Source organism: Engystomops pustulosus, chromosome 1 (assembly GCF_040894005.1).
Source record: "Engystomops pustulosus chromosome 1, aEngPut4.maternal, whole genome shotgun sequence".
In the NCBI taxonomy this organism is placed as follows: domain Eukaryota; kingdom Metazoa; phylum Chordata; class Amphibia; order Anura; family Leptodactylidae; genus Engystomops; species Engystomops pustulosus.
Window position 1 is genome coordinate 190,886,464 of NC_092411.1, and position 18,500 is coordinate 190,904,963.

The 18,500-nt window shown below is 36.6% G+C and overlaps 1 protein-coding gene across 5 annotated transcripts in view; it reads right to left on the minus strand.

The window, feature by feature from the left end:
• Nucleotides 1-853: 853 nt before the first annotated feature.
• The window catches only part of MAPK10 (mitogen-activated protein kinase 10), a 144,090-nt gene continuing 126,443 nt past the window's right edge, over nt 854-18,500 (minus strand). For 3 of the 5 annotated variants that reach the window (XM_072116124.1, XM_072116151.1, XM_072116141.1), the window contains exons 11-14: nt 16,046-16,108; nt 11,954-12,017; nt 8,978-9,055; nt 854-2,517 (exon numbers count right to left, since the gene is read on the minus strand). In XM_072116124.1, the coding sequence (XP_071972225.1) occupies nt 2,375-2,517; nt 8,978-9,055; nt 11,954-12,017; nt 16,046-16,108 (348 nt within the window). In that variant the 3' untranslated portion in view covers nt 854-2,374. Of the gene's footprint in view, nt 2,523-8,977; nt 9,056-11,953; nt 12,018-16,045; nt 16,109-18,500 lie in introns of all 5 variants that reach the window. The other 2 variants (XM_072116160.1, XM_072116133.1) reach the window with 2 other exon arrangements.

Sequence of the window (18,500 nt, forward strand, 5' to 3'; positions counted from 1 at the left end):
CTTGTCAATTTTATGACACTGGATAAATATCTCTTTCTGTCTCTCTTTTCTCCTTAACTTATTAAAGATACTATCAGCTCCTTCCTCAAGTTGCATTTATCATACTTTAGGCCTACAAGTGCCATCTTAGCTAAGTTATACCCTTCTGGTACATACAAAAAGAACTGGAAAAATGAAATCTTAATTGAGGATCAGTACTATGAGAAAGATTAAACTACCTGGTATTCTACTGTAGGTTCTAAATGTAACTACTACCTCAATGAATATTTCATCTATTAGTATGTACATAGTCACTGTACGTGTCACATTGGTGGCATCCACAGTATTACATGAGATATTTGACAGCAACTAACATTACAGAGCAGCGCCATTGCACCATTGCTTAAAATTTTAACTTCTGGATTGTCACAATTTTTTTAAAAGCTGCCCTGTGTAGAGTGTAAGGGTATGTATTACGAGGTCAGGTAGTGCACAAAACACACAAATATAATTCTTAAGGGTAAGTGACCTGAGGCGGGTTTACTGCATTTCTCACGTATAACATCAAAGCCAGATAAGAATGGAGTAGTTATAAGTCCAATCAATTATATTCAAGCTATATGAATGGTTGCTGTAGGCAACTACTTCCCTCATACATTAGGACCATTATTTATTTTCAACAATTATCAGTTATTTTTTCACAGTAAAATCTCATATATAATGTTGAGGGCCAGCACCATTGTAGAGAATACCACTTGCATTTTTGATTTGTCAAATAAAGATGAAAATCTCTATTACCTTGTTACGCTTGATAAAATATGAAGAAAAATTTACACCAAATTACCATGTCCAACTTTGTTCCTCTAGACAGGGGTTTAGAGTGATTAAAGTTTATTTTGTAGATGTATATACTCAGTCCACAAAATGGCAACATCTAACAAAACAAGTCAATAAACAGGAAAAGACTCTCAAGTGTTATTCTCCTGAGGATTAAAACATACAACATAGCAATGATACAATTCATCCCTGATGCGAAATACACAAATTATACAGCGAGAGAGAACGGTCCTCATGTACGACTACTAGTGCAGACCACAAGTGGAAGAGGCGCTCCCTGCAACCAATCAACTCATTGCTTTTTCTGAACTGTGACAACTAGAATTAGGTTGGTTGCTTTGGGCAACACCTCCCCTGTTCTAAACTACTTTTCATTTCATGTGTCCCACAATCTTTTCAGTTCAGAACATTTGTTGCTTCAAGTCGTCGTCGATCAGCACCGTTCTAAATGTTTCATTCAAAATGCACTTTATTTTAAAAAGATGGCTATCCCCAAAAATAAGTAAAAATGAACAATGTCACAAAACCATAAGCCACTAAAAAAGTGTATGTGTATGCTGCTCTCTATAGTAGGGGTGACATCAAAACTAGTCTTTACGTGTTGCCCACCAATTTCCTTTAGGGGTTACTGCAAAGGCCAACATTATCTCTACTCCTGTCCCTTCTGAAGAAAAAAAAAACTAAAATATACAGTTGTATACAAGTTTACTACACCTCAAATGCTGTTTATATCAGCACATCTGGTTGGAAATAAAAAATATTGTGCATGTAAAAAAATAAATAGCTATCTGAACCGTGAAGAAGTGTTTGGAGAGTTTGTGTGGTCGCATGATCTGTCTGATTTTCATGCTGTTTTGCTAGAGATGCTTTCTGGTCTTAGAATACAAAGTTTCTGTTATTTATCACAATTTGACAAATGTATGAACTTAACATGTTACATACGGTACTAGCGTTATTTTACAGCGATAATTCATGTAGCTAACACAAAACAGGCCCTTTAATACTATATATACTGCTCTATGTAATAACTACTGTACAGTTGTGTCTTCTTCTTTTAATAATATACATATATGCTTGCATGTATACAGTACATCTGATGTACAAGTGTGAGATTATCTACATCCATCTACCTGGAGAGATGGAAGGGATTCAAACAATTCTGATGAGAAAAATACGTACAGTACACGCATACGTTCACACGGACACGCACACGCTTCAATGGTTACTGCACATCTTTGTCATGTCATAATGAGAAAAGATAACTTGATCTTGCTGGTTTTGCAGCCATTAATTTTACAATGTATGCAAAGAGATTTTTTTTTTAAATAACCCTTTTTTTCTTGCAGTAAGCATAACCAGAAGACCAAAGCGGAGCAACTATAAGTTAAATATACATTTGAGCTTAGCTGCATGACATAACTCTGTAGGAGAAGCAGGCTAGAAGGGAAATAATTGAACTTTCTACTTCCTTTCTTTCCTTTCTTGCAATTATATAGATATATTGATTCATTTCCAATCATCGTCTGAAGAAGGTGGGGTTTCTCAGGCAGGCGGCTAGTCACCTGCAACAACCAAGGGCTCCAGCAGAAGCTTCTAGGCTGCTATCTGTATCAGATGCCAGTGTCTGGTCAGTGGACATGGAGGAGATATCATTGACAGATGAGGACGGAGGGAGGCTCTCGCTGCTGTTCACTGCTGCACCTGTGCTAAGAAAATGAACAACAAAGCAATAAAACCTTAGTAAAGTCTGTTAAAGTTCAAAGGGGTATTCCACAATTAAATAACAAAGTGGCGCAACTCCCCAAAAGCTATGTTGTGCTCCATTTACGTTAACTGTAATAAGCTGCAATACAAACACATCTATTGACAGGAGTGCAACTGTTTGGGGGGAAAAACATCAGCTATAATATTTTTCTTTAGTTATTTTATACAAAGGGTAAAAAAAAACAAATTAATGTAATATTGTTATTCTGGCTATATTCCAGCTATATGGCAAGTACTTTGCATTTTCTAGCATGTTTTCCTGCTGTAGGATATTGTTTCAGTGTGATTCAGTAGAGATTGGCTGCTTTGTCGCATAAATTGCACATAGGAAAAACAGGAGTCATTACTCCGTAACTTCATGAATGACCTTAAAGAGAAGCACTGACCAGTACTGATGTGAGTAATGGACTTGGGGTGAGACAGAAAGCTTCATTATAGCCTCTGCATTTTGCCATGCATCTCTGCTTCTCTTTCATTTCGCTCTATCTCATCCCTATCCTCTTACTATAGACTTCAATGGGTACAAATAATTTAATAACTGCAGATCAAAACTAGAGAAAAACACACGATTGTAAAAGAACACTGATCAAAATGAGGGAGCACTTCAGATACCTTCAAGTTATTTGTGTTAATATGGCACCTGGTGCAAATTTCCTTAACTATCTCACAAACTCTATAACTCGCAGCCTAACTTTTCAGTTTTTACTGACTTTGCAAAATGGTGTGCCATTCCAAAGTGACTGAAGCCCTCTGGCAGCAGGTTGTCCAAATGAAGGCCAAAGGGGAGACCTTATCAGCCATAGCAAGAGGAGTTGGTTATTCCAAGTCTGTGATTTTTTTGAATATTGCATTTTTACAACATCACAAACCCTTTCAAGTCCCACAAGCAAGGTGGTCACTCTTAAGACAAATGTAAGAGAGAACAGGATAATGCAGAGAATCTCCATGGGTAATCATTTCAACATTGCAGCTGGAACTGCTTGCCAGGATTTGTACTGGGCAGTGTGGTCTGTACTCCACAGTTTATTTTACTGATGAAAGCAAACTTAATGTATTTGTTTCTGACTTGAAACATTATATTCGTCAACAAATTGGGGAAAGACTGAACCCAAAATATGTAAGAAAGTCAGTGAAAGGTGATTCAGTGTTTTTACAGTGTAAAAAAATGTAGAACCTGTCTTTTTGTTCGCCGACAACATTAGATCAGTAACAAAAACAAAGTGTGAAAATGCATATTGTAAAGAATGGTTCAGGAAGGCATCAGTGAAAAATCATTGAAGCCAGGTAGAGAAAAACAAACTGTATGTGTCCATATGCCAAAATGGCTTCAGTGAAAAATCCCTCATGTGAAAAATACACAAATGTGAATCTGCCCTTAAATCCATAAGAAGGTTTCATTATCTCAGTAGGATTATTTTATTATAAATTAACAACAATCAATTAATAATAATTACGAATAGTTGACAATTGCCCTAGCTTTATTCTGATACATGACCATTTAGGTTGGAAGCCGTGGAGGGAGGACGCTCCACTCTATGACTTGGATTTGGATTACACCTCAACAGCCGATTGTCTGGGGGCTAAGGTTTGTTCACTTTACAAACTACAGCCTTTATCTGCTCACATATCGTTGTATTGCCCTCCTCACATCTAGAAGCCTGTGTAGCCGTCCTCTTCTTTGGTCAAGATCAAGTATTATATTAAGACCCCTTCCGGGTCTGACTGTAAACTATCTGCACATGCGTCTGCATGCTCAGACAGTTTACACTGCTTTACAATGAATAAGTATTGTACAGCAGTGTATTGGACTTGAAATAGTGATCAGATCATCAATGGTTCAAGTTCAAGTTTGTATAAGTTAAAAGGTTACAAAAAAGTAAAGTTTAAACATTAGAAAAAATAAATAAATGTCACTATCCCATAAAAACACTTAAAAAAGTATAAAAAACACAAATACACAAACAATAACAAAGTAACAATCTGTGTAATAAAACAGAATTGTTACTGGACCTGCACGATAAATGGAAAAAAAACCCCGCAAAAAATATTGCGAAAAAAGATCATTTTTAATTAATACCTTTAAAAAATGCTCTTAAAAGTGATTAAAAAAATGTTAAGCACTCTAAAATAAGACCACTAAAAAGAACAATGCTCTTGCAAAAAATAAGCCCTTAAACAGATTTGTCAGCCGAAAAATAAAAAAGTTATGCATATGAAAAGACAGTGAGGCTAAAATTAACTAAATTACTTTTTATTCACTAAAATTTGGAAAACATTTTTAAAAATCTATATAAATGAGGTATTTTCTTAATTGTGGCGACCCATAGAATACAAATAATATACTATTTTTATGGTATGGTAAATGGCCCAAAAAAAATCTCAAAAAAATCCTTACTAGAAATTGATGATTTTCATTTCGTCCACCAACAAAGAGTTAAATCTCACCAAAATCTCACCAATTAGCTATAGATGCCCCAAAATTATGTAACTGAAAAGTTCATCTCATGTGGCAAAAAAATTATTGACTGTACAATGTGACAATGTAGATCTGCTCCGGATGGCGCCTGCTTCCATTCTATGCCCGGCCGTGCGCCCATACAGCAGGTACCACCACATATGGGGGATCAGTGTACTCGAGAGAAATTGGGTATCAAACTTCGTGGAGCCTTTTTTCTTTTAATCCATTTCAATTGTTTAAATTTCCACCCAAAATGAATGTATTGTGAAAAAATATTACAATTTGTAGGCTGCAATTCATTTTGTTTCAACCCCTAAAAAAACCCTAAAGGGTTAAAAAACCCAAAGTGCTTTTCATACATTGAGGGGTGTAGTTTCCATAATGGTTTCATTTACAAGTCTAGCTATTATTTAGGCCTCTCAGTCAATTAAAAGTTGAGCAGGTCCATCTAAATACGGGTTTTGCTGATTTTCCAAAAAATTTGAAAAATAGCACCCAAATTCTGAGCCTCATAACATTCTAGTAAAATATGCGGAATCTTAAAAAGCCATGGCAACATAAAGCTGACATTTGGGAAATGTAAGTTACGAATTTATTTTGGTGCTATGACTATCTGCATCAAAAGTAGAGAATTTAGAATTTTGAAAATAAAGAATTTTTCAAAATTTTTGCCAAATTTCAGTTTCTTTCATAACTAAACACAAAAGATTTAATCAAAATTTTTAAACTAATTTGAAATACAATGTGTCACGAGAAAACAATCTCAAAATTCCCTGGATATCTCGTAGCGTTCCAAAGCTATAACCACTTATTGTGCCACAGGGCAGATTTGAAAAATGGGGCCGCGTCCTAAAGGTCAAAATAGGCCTTAACTAAATAAATTATTATTTTGATTATTATAGTAATGAAAATAAATCATTATGGCTTAATAATTGTAATGAATATAAAGTAGTCTATACATATTTTTTTTAAGTTGAACCTAGAAAAAGGGGTTAGAAGAAGCAATAAAGGATCCCTAGAACAGTTGGATGGAAAGGTATGTTTTCTTATTTTCATGTTATACTGTGTTATAGTGCTTCAATTGGTTACTTATGTTTTTTAACTGGACAACATATAGGAGTTGTCTGATAACCTTTTCCTATATGCTTTCATGGGTATTACATGAGCAGGAAGCTGTCATGTAGACCCTATTTATCCATTTATTACATGTTTGGTAGTTTATTTCCTCTGCAATATGCAGTGTATTAGCAGCAGGTGCTCTGATAACAACATTTGCTAAATTTCAAAAAGTAACTCAAAAATAGTGTCTCAAGTGAAAATAGCTGGAAGCATAATGACTCTTTAATGTATATAAGCAATCTTACGGTAAAGTGCACACATTTACAGCTAACGATAGATAAATGGCTCTCTGTGGTGTAGGATTTTCGAAACTACAAATACAGATCAGTGGATAACAACTATTTGTGAAATGGGGCGCTCACATAAACATGCTTCAAAATTTTATTCTGAAATCGTGAAAGCATGTTTTAATTGTGCGAAGGCTGGAATTAGCATGCACGCACACCTCTGAGCACAGTAGGTGAGGCACGCAGACCACACGAGCACCCAGCATGCAGCCATTCCTCTAGTCAAACATGAATGTACTGTGGAATATAATTGGAAGCTTTTCTTAGAGACAAACTCTGCAAGATAAGTAGTAGACAAACAAAAAAGCCTCCACGGATTGAGAGGCAAGTGTATGAGAAATTTACATACTGTAATGTTTCTTCCTTCTTAATAGAGCAGTTTCATTGGCTTTGATGACAACTCATCACAACCTGCTTTGCCCCTTTACAAAGGCCGAGTACTCAAGGATCGTATAGTTATGCAGTTGCAAAATAAAATGTCCTTGGTAACAGTTCAGTGATTCCTTGCTCATTAGGAAAACTTGCATCTTGTAGCTTGTGGATGACAAGGACATTCTTCTTCATCCCAAACTTTGACTCTGCTCTAGGGGTGAAGCTGGCAACATTACCATTGCTAATACAGGAACTAACAATGTGCTCAATGTCAGCCTGAATACAAATCAGTTGCTTCACAAATGGGCATTTTTACTTGTTCCTGTAGTGGGTTACATTTTGTATTTTTAGTCCTTGGTTTCTTCATATCAGAGACAGTATTACTTATAGAGGTTTGACTTTTATCATGGCAAAAATTGTGCACAAACATACTTAGCATGCATTTTTTTTGTATATACTTTTAAATGTACAAAATGCAATTTATAGAAATTTGCGCTTTGAAAATTGTGTTTCTTTTGTACCTGATGGCCATATCCCAGGCCGTTAAAACAGGTGAGCAGAGTGGGCAATTTTTCTTAAGTCACTCTACAAATTAGAACAGTGTACGTTGTTGTATGGTGCTTGTGGGAACCCAGCACTAAGGCCGCACTCACACGACCGTATGGGGTACGTATGTAGACATGTGTCGCACCATATTGCTCCATACACGGGAAAAAGATAGGACATGTCCTATCTTTCCTCTTAAGTACGGCCCATACGCTGTGCATTTCTATGACTCCATGACACCAGACATATGGTAGCATAAAAGCCATGGAGGCTTAGCCTGTCAGTAGGGGTACTGATGGGCTGCTGGTGCTGTGTTGAGCAAAATGTAACAAAAAACCTTGACTAGGATTTATACATTCAGTCAATCTGCAATATATAAATGATTGCCAGTTTGTTTACAAGGGCATGGCACCTCCGCTGCTTCAGGCCACGTGGCATGCCCACCTGTCCTCTGTGTCAGGGCTGAATCACAAAGAAGTGAATAGAGTGGTTTCTGAGCATGTGCACCACTACTTTGTTCAAATGTGAAGCTGCAGAACGCAGTTCTTCTGATTAAAGTCAGATCTCCTTTGGATAGTATATGCATGCCAGTAATGTGGAAATCCAACAAGACAGAAAAAATGTGCCCCTTAGGGGGCGAGTTACTGCTTAGTTGTGCCATGAACAAAAAAAATTGGTGCACACTTACCGAGAAGTTCAATAGAGACCGTGCAGTTTTGATGAATCTGGCGCACCCTCCACACTCCACAGGTGAACTTCACATGGTACAGACTGCACTAGTTTTGATAAATGTGGGCCATAGTGTATTGTTCTTACTGCTAATACTGGGAATGTAGTTATGTGGTTCTATCCATAGATCATAAATTGGTCTAAGAAAACACTCTACTCTTAAACAGTAAAAATAGTGGTGCATTACTGGAACGGAAATAAAAGTTACCTTCCTAAACAGACTCTGTACTGAACTATATGAATATCTAGTATGTTAAACCAGGCACAGTAATCCAATACAGAATAGTGGGATGAGATGAATGGGGGCAGGGGGGGCATGGGTCTTGCACTGTAGGTATGAACTGTGAAAGCACACAACTCACGTTATCAAAGGGGAAAGACTACAATTAAGCACAGTTGAGCCATTTATGAAAACTAATGGGGAGATTATGGTGTTGCCATAGTAACTGTTCAAAAGAATGTTTGGATTTTAATTGGTTGCATAACATGAAAAAAATAATTTACAGTTAAAGTGTGGTCATAAAAACATTTTAACTTTTTAAAATATCAATTACAAACAGGACAGGAACCTTCAAATAAAAACATAACTCTCACATGAAGAAGAAACCTGACAGAGAAGGTTTTCTATGGCAACAGGATTTACCTGTGATAATCTACAATCAAACAACTACTGAATGCATGTTAGTAAATAGTAAGGGACTGATTGGAACAAACATGGCTGTAGAATCAGACAACACAGAATTTATTTGTAGTCTGTTCCCATGGAGACATGAAGGTCTGCTGTTTCATCATCGCCCAACAAAAAAATCATTCACTTAATAAAAAACATTATTACTATAAATTGGAAGTAACGATTAAGAAATCTGCTGCTATTTACAAAGAGTACCTGAAGGAGAAGGTTGTCCTTTTACTACTCCATTTTTAGTTTTCTCTTCAAAGTTCATAACTTCCTTATAGATGAGTTCTACAAAAAAAAATTTGTTTACATGACATTAAGTTTGAAACTGGATCTTACATAAACTTTTATTTGCTGTCAGCTATAATATATGAATAGGCACTCAACATGCAAAATGTTTAACCTTAAAGGGGTTGGCCACTTTACCTCATGTTTTTTAATGTGTGTGTAGGTGTGCGGGGCAGAATATTAGATAATTTACTAGTATATTATCTATTTAAAGTTCTGCACCACTTTTTTAAAATATGTAAAATGAAGCCTCATGTCTTTTACCTCATCAGCCAGACATTCCTGTCCATCAGGAATCTCTGGCAGATGAAGGAAAAGGTAGACATTTTCACTTTACATATCAAAGCAGTTGTGCAGAACGTTTAGTATATGTTTATTGGTAAATTACTTAATATTCTGCTCCCTCCACTTACACACACATTACAAATAACATGAGGTAAAGTGACCATTTTGGACCTTCATGTAGAACTTAATTACACAATGGATTTCATTACAATAATTCATATTCTGCTATAATTCTGGTTCTGATGTAGTTATATGGAAGTGAAATGTAAAATAAAAGTAGATAAAAACTGGTGGTGTACAGTAGGTTCACATGATCAATAAAAAAAAAAGAATTCTGATCCACATTCAGAAAACATCGTTGAATATTTGTTGTTTAATTTTTTCCAACCCAGGCGCAGCCAATTTTCATCAAATGATTCCCTGCTGGAAAATGCTTTAGAGAAAACCTGTCACCACATTTGCACATATACAGCTAGTGGCAGGTTCCTAGAGAGCTCTATTACCTGACTGACACCCTTCTTTTAGATAAAAAATTGTTTCCTTCACATCCCTATAAATAATTTTTATCTTATGTTACCTGGAATCAGAGGGGGCATGTCCTGTTTATCTGGCCCCTCCCATCTACTCCTCCACATGCCTTATGCCTCCTTACTATTTATCAGTTCATGCCATGTGACCAGGGTGATGTCATCAAACGTCCCGTACCTTTTACATTTACAAAATGTATCCCATGTATGTATGTGATGACATGAAATCACAGCAGCCTCTACTCCTCCCTATTCTCTATGGAGGCTTCTATGATTTGATATCATCACATAGGTACAGTTTGCTAATGTTAGGTCACTAATGAACCTGAGATGGTGCCTCTCTGGTCATATGACATGAATGTAACACAAGGCAGGGCTGTCAGTCAAAATAAGCAGGCATGGTTCAGTGGCAGCCCAGGAAAGAGAATAGTCAAAGCCAGTAGACATGAGTCAGAAAAGCTAATTTGCATATCAGAAAAATGTCTGTAATTAAGGTACAGTGCCTCACTGGCAGCTAATTTTAGGTGATATGGGGAGGACTTGTAACTAGCAGGCATTGTTAGTCAGGGTGATAAAATTCTGTCACCAGATATTGCTCCATTATACTACAAACACCCTTGTAGGTATGAAATGTCTGTTCTAGAATTCACTATTTTACGTGAAATCTCACCCATTTTCCTATAACAAATCTCCTCCAAAGTCCTGTGAAAATTAGCAGCAAGGTGTCATATGAGTCAAGTTTAGAGGCTGCAAGGGGAGTGTCACTTAAAGGGAACCTGTTACCACATTTGCACATATACAGTTCCTATAGAGCTCTAATAACTGACTGACACCCTTCTTTTAGTTAAAGATACTTTCGTTTACATCCACATAACTCACCTTTTATCTTATATTCCCTGGCATCAGAGGGAGGGTGTCCTGCTTGACCAGCCCCTCCCATCTACTTCTCCCCATGTCTTATGCCTCCTTACTGGTCACAGTTCATGTCATGTGACCAGTGACATCATCTCAGGTCATTTAGTTTCTTAATAATAGCAAACTGTAGCCAATGCATGTATCTGACCACATGAAGTCACAGCAGCCTCCATGGAATTCTTCTACTCCTCTCCATTCTCCATTGAGGCTGCTGTGATTTCATGTAATCACATACATGGTTACAGTTTGCTATTCTTAGTAGGCTGAAGGACCTGCGATGATGTTACTGGTCACATGTCCTGAATGTAACACAAGGCACCATGTAAAAAAATTCCCATCAGTACATAGAGCTTTATAGGTCTGTAGTTGAATATTAGCAGACAGTCCCTAAGTACAAGGAGACAGAGCAGTGATTTGAAGAGACACAGAGCTGTCATTCAGAATGATGGGGCGTGGCTGACGGGTATTTCTGACTCTTCTCTCTCAGGGAAGTCAGAAAAGCTAATTTGCATATCAAAAATGGCTGTAATTAAGGTACATATCACTGGCTGCTAATTTTACGTGATATGGGGAGGACTTCTAACTCTTTATCAGCAGGCATTGTTAGTCGGGGGGCAAAATCTGGTGACAGGTTCTCTTTAAGATGCCGCTATCTTGGGTTATATAATACCTAGTAACATGGTTTTGTTATATGGGATTAGATAAGAATCCCATCTTTCAGATCACATCAGACTCGTAGCCCTGTGAGCAGCCAAGGCATGTAAATTCATTGTTAGGAATGGGTGTGGCAGAAAAGATCCACAAGCCTAATGTGAGACTTTTACTTTTATTATAAAACATAGAAAAAGCATGTTTCTAGGTCAGATAGAACATTAGATAGGGGCGTTTGAAGTGACTGAAGGAGAAGGCCTCAAGTCACTGAAGCTGTCTGGCAAGCTCTGTTCTGGGAAGATAGTCTGTGTGCCCACAGGGATGGCTCGGAGTGCCACCTCTGAAATCTGTGCCATGGGTCTATCACAGCTGCTACAGTTCATCAGATGCTGGGCTCTGTTTTGAGAATGGCATGGCAGGTTCCCTTTAATGGGAAAATGGAGACCTTGACTAACTAAAGCTAAGATATTCTAACCCACCAAAGTGTCTACATATTAAGTATCAAAATGATGTACAGTACCTTTCCACTCTTCAATTGTATGTTCCCTTTCATCCAACTGTTTGTCGTAAATCTGAGGTGGAGGCTGCAAAATGGAAAACAGCATTCATATAAATAATATATACACATATAAGAATGTGCTCGCTATTGAAAGGGATTTCCCAAAAATAGCATTCGTGTCTGTCATGAATGCTGCTGTCTCATGATTAATATATGAGATATGCATTCTGGGTAAACCCAAATAAACTAATTGTGTAAGATATTAATAAAACAATATTTTGAAGATTTAGATCCTACTGTATGTGTATTGATGAGTATGAATGCAGCATGTTAGCAACTATTTGGGCACACCAACAGATGTGTAGGTACTCAAGGAAAAAGTGGGTGAAGTGAGCTTGAATATTATGGTACTTGAAAATCAAATGTTTCAACATTTTAAAAATCAATAGATCTCTATTAATACATTTATAAAGAAAAAGTATCAGGCATGTGTGTACATGCTAAAACAACATCCAATCTACTATAAATAAGTCCCAATAAGTTAATTCTCAATGTTCAAGAACACACATGACATGACTTTGGATTGACCCAATGCCATCTGCAGGCAGCCACTGTCTGAGTACTTGATCAGTACAGAGCAAGGGATTTATGTGGCTAGGTACATGGCCATCTGCCTGCAAAGGTTGTTTCTTCAAGAAGACACATCCCCTCCTTTAATGTGTCTATAGCCAATCAGTTACTTGCTTTGCATTGAAGATCAGCAAAAACTGAAGAGTCTGTCTGCATATGGGACTGTTTAGTTCAATCTGAAGTCAAATCATAAGGCTTATTGAAAAGTAATAACTTGTAGGAAGCTACCTCCTAAAAGATAACATTTAAGGTTTTCCTTTATTCATCCAGGAAAAGTGATTTGCATTTTTATTTCCTAGAAAAAATATGTGAAGCAAGCATGGCCTATACATGTACGGAAGCGTGCAGAAGGAGGCCTCCTCAATGAGATATATGCTCCTTCAGGTCCATCACGAAAAATACCACTGCTATGATCTCCATATGATCTCCAGACCACATTGCGAGGAACCAAAATGATGGAAATCAGGGAATCAATACATATGCCCTAAGAGAGTATGTATAATTGTACTCTGAAAGCAAAAAAAACTTTAAATCACCCTTAATGCTCTGTAAAGCCAGTTGTTTTATATTGAACTATTATTAAAGAGAGAGTTGACTACAAATATGCTAAGATCCATAGTGTACAGTTCCAAAATGGACCCATCTATACCCACTGGTATGTAGTGAGTAAGTACCAGTATGAGTACTATAAAAGTGTGCTTATTCAGTTACATTTACCAAAGAATGTGTATCTGTACTATCAGCCTGATGAGTCAGCCTAGGTTGTGAGCGCAGTCAACCACAATTAAAAACTATCCAGAATCAATCCTTCCAACTATAAAAGAGGTCCTATACTTTTCTGCACTGCAGTTATTCTTTTGTTTCAAGGGTGAATTTTTCAAGCAATATTTAACCATAGAGTTGTAACTCCTATAATACAAGTAGATCAAGTACAAGCTAAAAATCTGAAGCATATACAACCGCCAGTGAAGTACATGTGAATTCAGTACTTTACAGAGAACCTGTCACCAGGTTTTATTGCACTAAACTGTAAGCTCAAGTAGGGTATGAAACGTCCCTTGTAGAATTCCCTCTTTTACATATAAAAATATCCCCAAAATCGTCAGGCAAATATGACTTTTCTCAAGTTTCAAGTTTAGTGGTTGCCGCTGTAGTGTCACTTCAGCAGCCCAGAATGTATCTTCTATAGCACCTAGAAATGTGCTTTTGTGTCTACAGTACTGGAATAAGCTTGATGGGATCTAAAAGATGAGATTTTTATCTTTACTATGACACAAAAAGCATGTTTAGGTATTACAGAACAAAACATACGGGCTGCACCTACAACCTCTAAACTTGACTTATTTCATGTGAAAATGGGATGAGAAGAATCACATTTGTCTGACTTTGTAAGAATTTGTTTTATAGTTAAACAGGTGAGATTTTACATGAAAGTGGGAATTCTACAAGGAACATTTCATACCATAGAAGAGGGGGCTAGTAGCTTTGTGGGGTAAAAGGTGACAGGTTCCCTTTCAGGCATCAATCATTTTTCTTTCTCTGCCCACATCCTTTATTAATCTTTCATGGATACCGGTCTTTGGTAAACCAGGCTGTAAGCAAAGAGCTATCTAGCATAGTCAGTCTTGTTAAGGATTTGATGTATGTATTTGAATTCATTATAAAGATAGACAACCTAAATAACCTTATATAAGTATCATGGCTGTGGAGTCATAGAGTTGAAGAAGGTTTTGGCTGGAGTCAATTAAAATGTGCTGCTTCTGACTCTGGCGCAGATAAGTATACCATTAATGAATTCAGCTTGCTTTTAGAGAACATTTTAGAAGAAATTGTCCTAATAAAACACTACTAGTACCTTACCATGCAGACTGTCACAATCTAATAGGTTTCATTAATGTCCCAGAGTTATGGCATCATTAAGAACCTTTTTCCTTAAAGGGGTATTCCCATCAGGGAATTTACATTTAATTAAATTCTTTTGCCACATGTAAACATTTATTCAATTGGATGTTGATAAAAAAAATGTTCCTGTGTGAAGATAATTTCTCATAAATGTAGCCATGTTCTCCATTAGAAACGAGATGGCTTCCTCGGATACGACCACCTCACATTTTGGCAGCGGTGGCCAGACATGCGCTATTGAGCTCTGCCGGACCCCCAGGATTCAGTGCTCATTACCATCAGGACGGCTGTGGGACCTGCAGTAACTCCCGGACATTTTATATACAAAAACCTTTTGTTTCTTTGTGCAATCTCTCCAGTAGAGGTGGTCGTATCCGAGGAAGCAATCTCTTTTCTAAGAGACAACATGACTACATTTATGAGAAATTATCTTCACACAGGAACATTATTTTTAATAACATCCAATTGAAGAAATGTTTCCATATGGTAGATTAATGAAACTGAATGTGAATGCCCAGACGAGAATACCCCTTTAAGTTTAAATAATTTTAATCCTGCACATATATCTATTTCGATATCCTGAAGTTAGTGCCCACTTCTTTATTTTCTCTCCTTGGATTTCCATTTTGGACAGTTGGTACCCCGCCTCATGAGTGCACACCATTACCCGTTGTGCCCACTAATTGAGCTCCTCTCTCTAAAATAATGATCATAAAAGGAATATAATTTGGAAGGTTTTAATCGGTAGTGGTATACTAGGCTCATTTCTGCTGACAGGTTCCCTTTTTAATAAAGAAAGGCATATGAACCTTATAATATGCCGAAGCTTGATATTAATAGTAGACAGCAGAATATATTTTAAGCTAGAACATGCAACAAATTCTGACTTATTATAATAGAAAACATTGATGTTAACCCTTCATGTTTAACTATTTTTTGCCTTTGTTTACTAGTACTAAGGGGAGAAACACATCTCTACACTTTGGTGGGCTGAGCATGCAGTATTGTTTCTATCAAATGCTCGCTTTTAGAAATAAATAGAACTAAGACATCACTGTGCAAGATATTAACGTTCATGAGCAATCTCGAGAATCTGCGTGACATATGTATATCAAGAGAAAGGTCAAGCGGTGGCTTGTGTTTCTCAGCCATAGACCACATATACTGTATATTCGGCAACTGCATTTTAAAAGTCTTCTCAAGCTAAATGTGCACAAGTCCTTTTTACTTATCCCCAGTTGTGTGTTAAGTAATATTCAGAATGTCTAGAGGATCTAGTTTTTGCTACATATCTGAATCCACTGCTTACAGTGAGTTAAAGGGGGAATAATTCTGACTGTCTACAGTTACCACTACTTGAAATGTATTTTGCACCTAAAGAAATAACAGAAAATAAAGTACAAAAAATCATCTGTGCTGTGAGTACATGGAGATCATGCATAGAATCAATCTCTATGCACTGAACATTTTTTAATAGTAAACCTGAGTGTTACATGTTATGTGTCCTGCTTAACTAATTTTACACTCTGAATCTATATTTCAACATTGAACAATGCATTTTTTACAAACATAGAATATAACCTTTTCATTATTCTGTGTTTTGACAGATTGTCCATTCCATCTCTCCCTCACAGGGTCCTGAGGCTGAAAATGGAGGAGAATGGGTTGGGTAAGTGAATGAAATCATATAATGCATATCACAAATCTCTCTGCAGCTTTAGGGCAGTTAACATTGCATTGTAATGTATGACTTTTTCCCCTCACTATAATAGTTTGTAATATTAAAACTATTTCATGTACTATCATTTGGTCATGCCAAAACCTAAACATAGGTTAAAATCAGGGTTTTATACATCTGGTTGTAGATTCATGGTGAAACAGTTATCAGTCTATGCTCAAGAAGGACCAGGGAGATAAAATGAAGTAGGTGGCTTTATACATGGAACATAGGTAGATATCAATGTTAACATTTTAAAAATAAAATATTTTAAGGGAGTGGTCTTGTTATAAGTAATATAAATAATTAAGTAGTGCTTAAAATGCAACTAAACTTTCAACTCATTATAAATGAATAATGCAGATGATTACAGTATTCTTTGTCATTGTATTTATTAAAGAAATTTCTTTCTGCGTTCTTCATTTCTCTGTCTTGCTCCCTTACTGAAGCAGTTTGTGTAAATCATATTTTGGTCCTGAATCCACTGACAGCTGAGAGAAAGGAACCAGATAAAATATCTAATGTCTTTACAGAGAGTCCCTGAATAGCATTATCACCTCAGTGAGCTGAATCATCATGGGAAATATTCTTTGGCTATGGAAAGAGTTGATTGATAGACTTATTGTCAGTTTGAAGAGGATGGAACACTGAAAGCTTTCAAAAACAATGCTCACTATAGGAGAATGAGCAGAAAAAATGCAACAGTGAAGCTGCTTTCCTTAAAGAGGTATATTGCAAAGTTCCATATCATCACTTGCTCTATTCATTTTTTTAAATAAAGTAAAAATAGTTTCAAAGGTTTAGTTACGCTTAAACTTTCTCCTCCCCTCCATCCCAGCACACAACTCCTGTCTCAGATTGCAAACAATGGCTGGAGCAGTGAATCTGCAGGACTACTACAGCAGCTTCAGCACAGTGAAACTATTTTATCACAAACCCTTGCACAACACCAAGTAGTGGCCATAAATAATCACAATGCACTGTCAATCACAGTGTTATTGGTAGAAAACCTTATTAACAGCTAATGGAAGTGGAGTTTTAAGGCTAGGAGCAATAGGTGTTAGAACTGGACCAATAATACGATGTATGATCTTCTAAGAGATTACGCAGAAAACTATATTGTTGCTAGGCATCCTAGTTTACCATAGAGTTGCGGCAAAAATTGCTAAATGCTGCGAGACACTTTATAAACTATGACAAGGTTTGCTCTTCAAATGAACATATTCATACATGTCCCCCATGTCCCTCCTGATACCGTATGTTCACATAATTTACAATATTAGTAACTCCCTTTAAGTGACATAAGTAACACAAAAAAGAAAAATACATTTCAGATTACTAAATGCTGAACATCAAAGAACCGTGAATAAAATGAGTTTCTGTAACACTCTTCTCTTCATATCACAGTAGATATGGCATTTATAAATCTTTATAACTACAGGAAAGAAATGATGGATGGATCAATGCGACACTCACAAAGAACTTTAAATTTGTTCTTACTTTATTAGTAAGAGCTGCATATATCTATAGTATTTATACTGAATGATGGCAGCTTCTCTGAAGAGCAATATTTTACTGTGCATGAAAGACACAAGCAACATATTCCAAAAAAACCCTGCACAATATAACAGATAGTTTATCTTTAAGGGCCATGAAAAGCAACTAGAAAGAAAGCTTTAGGTCACATTTGGTTTATGCTTTTCTTCTCTGACTGGCCAGTCTATACAAAGATAAGAGAAGTAAATCTACATTTACCAGGAGGAAAGTGCTCTAAACTGGCATGGGCCTTTTGGAAGACTATTAGGATGTCCCATAAATAGTCAATCCTTTTGCTACCAAAATCACTGGGTTTGACTGGAATTCAAACCTCATGTTCATAGCCGGATTTTGAACCTTCTTAAACATAAAAACCCTCAAATACTTTTACATTCTAAGGAATGGTTGCTCTAATGCCAAAGTCCCACTGCATGCTTTTATTTCAGAAACAAAAGGAAAAATTTTGTATTAAAATACACCAGCAAGTAATGGGTGAGGGGACATGGCGTCCATCTTGAAAGCCTCCATACTGGATCAAGGGCAAGTTGGTCATGAAGATGGTAATGAAGCATATCGAAGAAGACTTTGATTGTCAAAATCAGTTTTCCAACATCTATTGTGGTTCAGAAGATTCAGAACAGAGAGATTCTCTTTATATTCTCATGCAGGATCATAATGATTGGATCCACCTCCATAGACAACATACTGAATATAAAGAATAGCTGTGAATCACAGGGAACATTCCTGGTCATTGTTGCAACTTTCTGTTTTTGAATTTTTGAA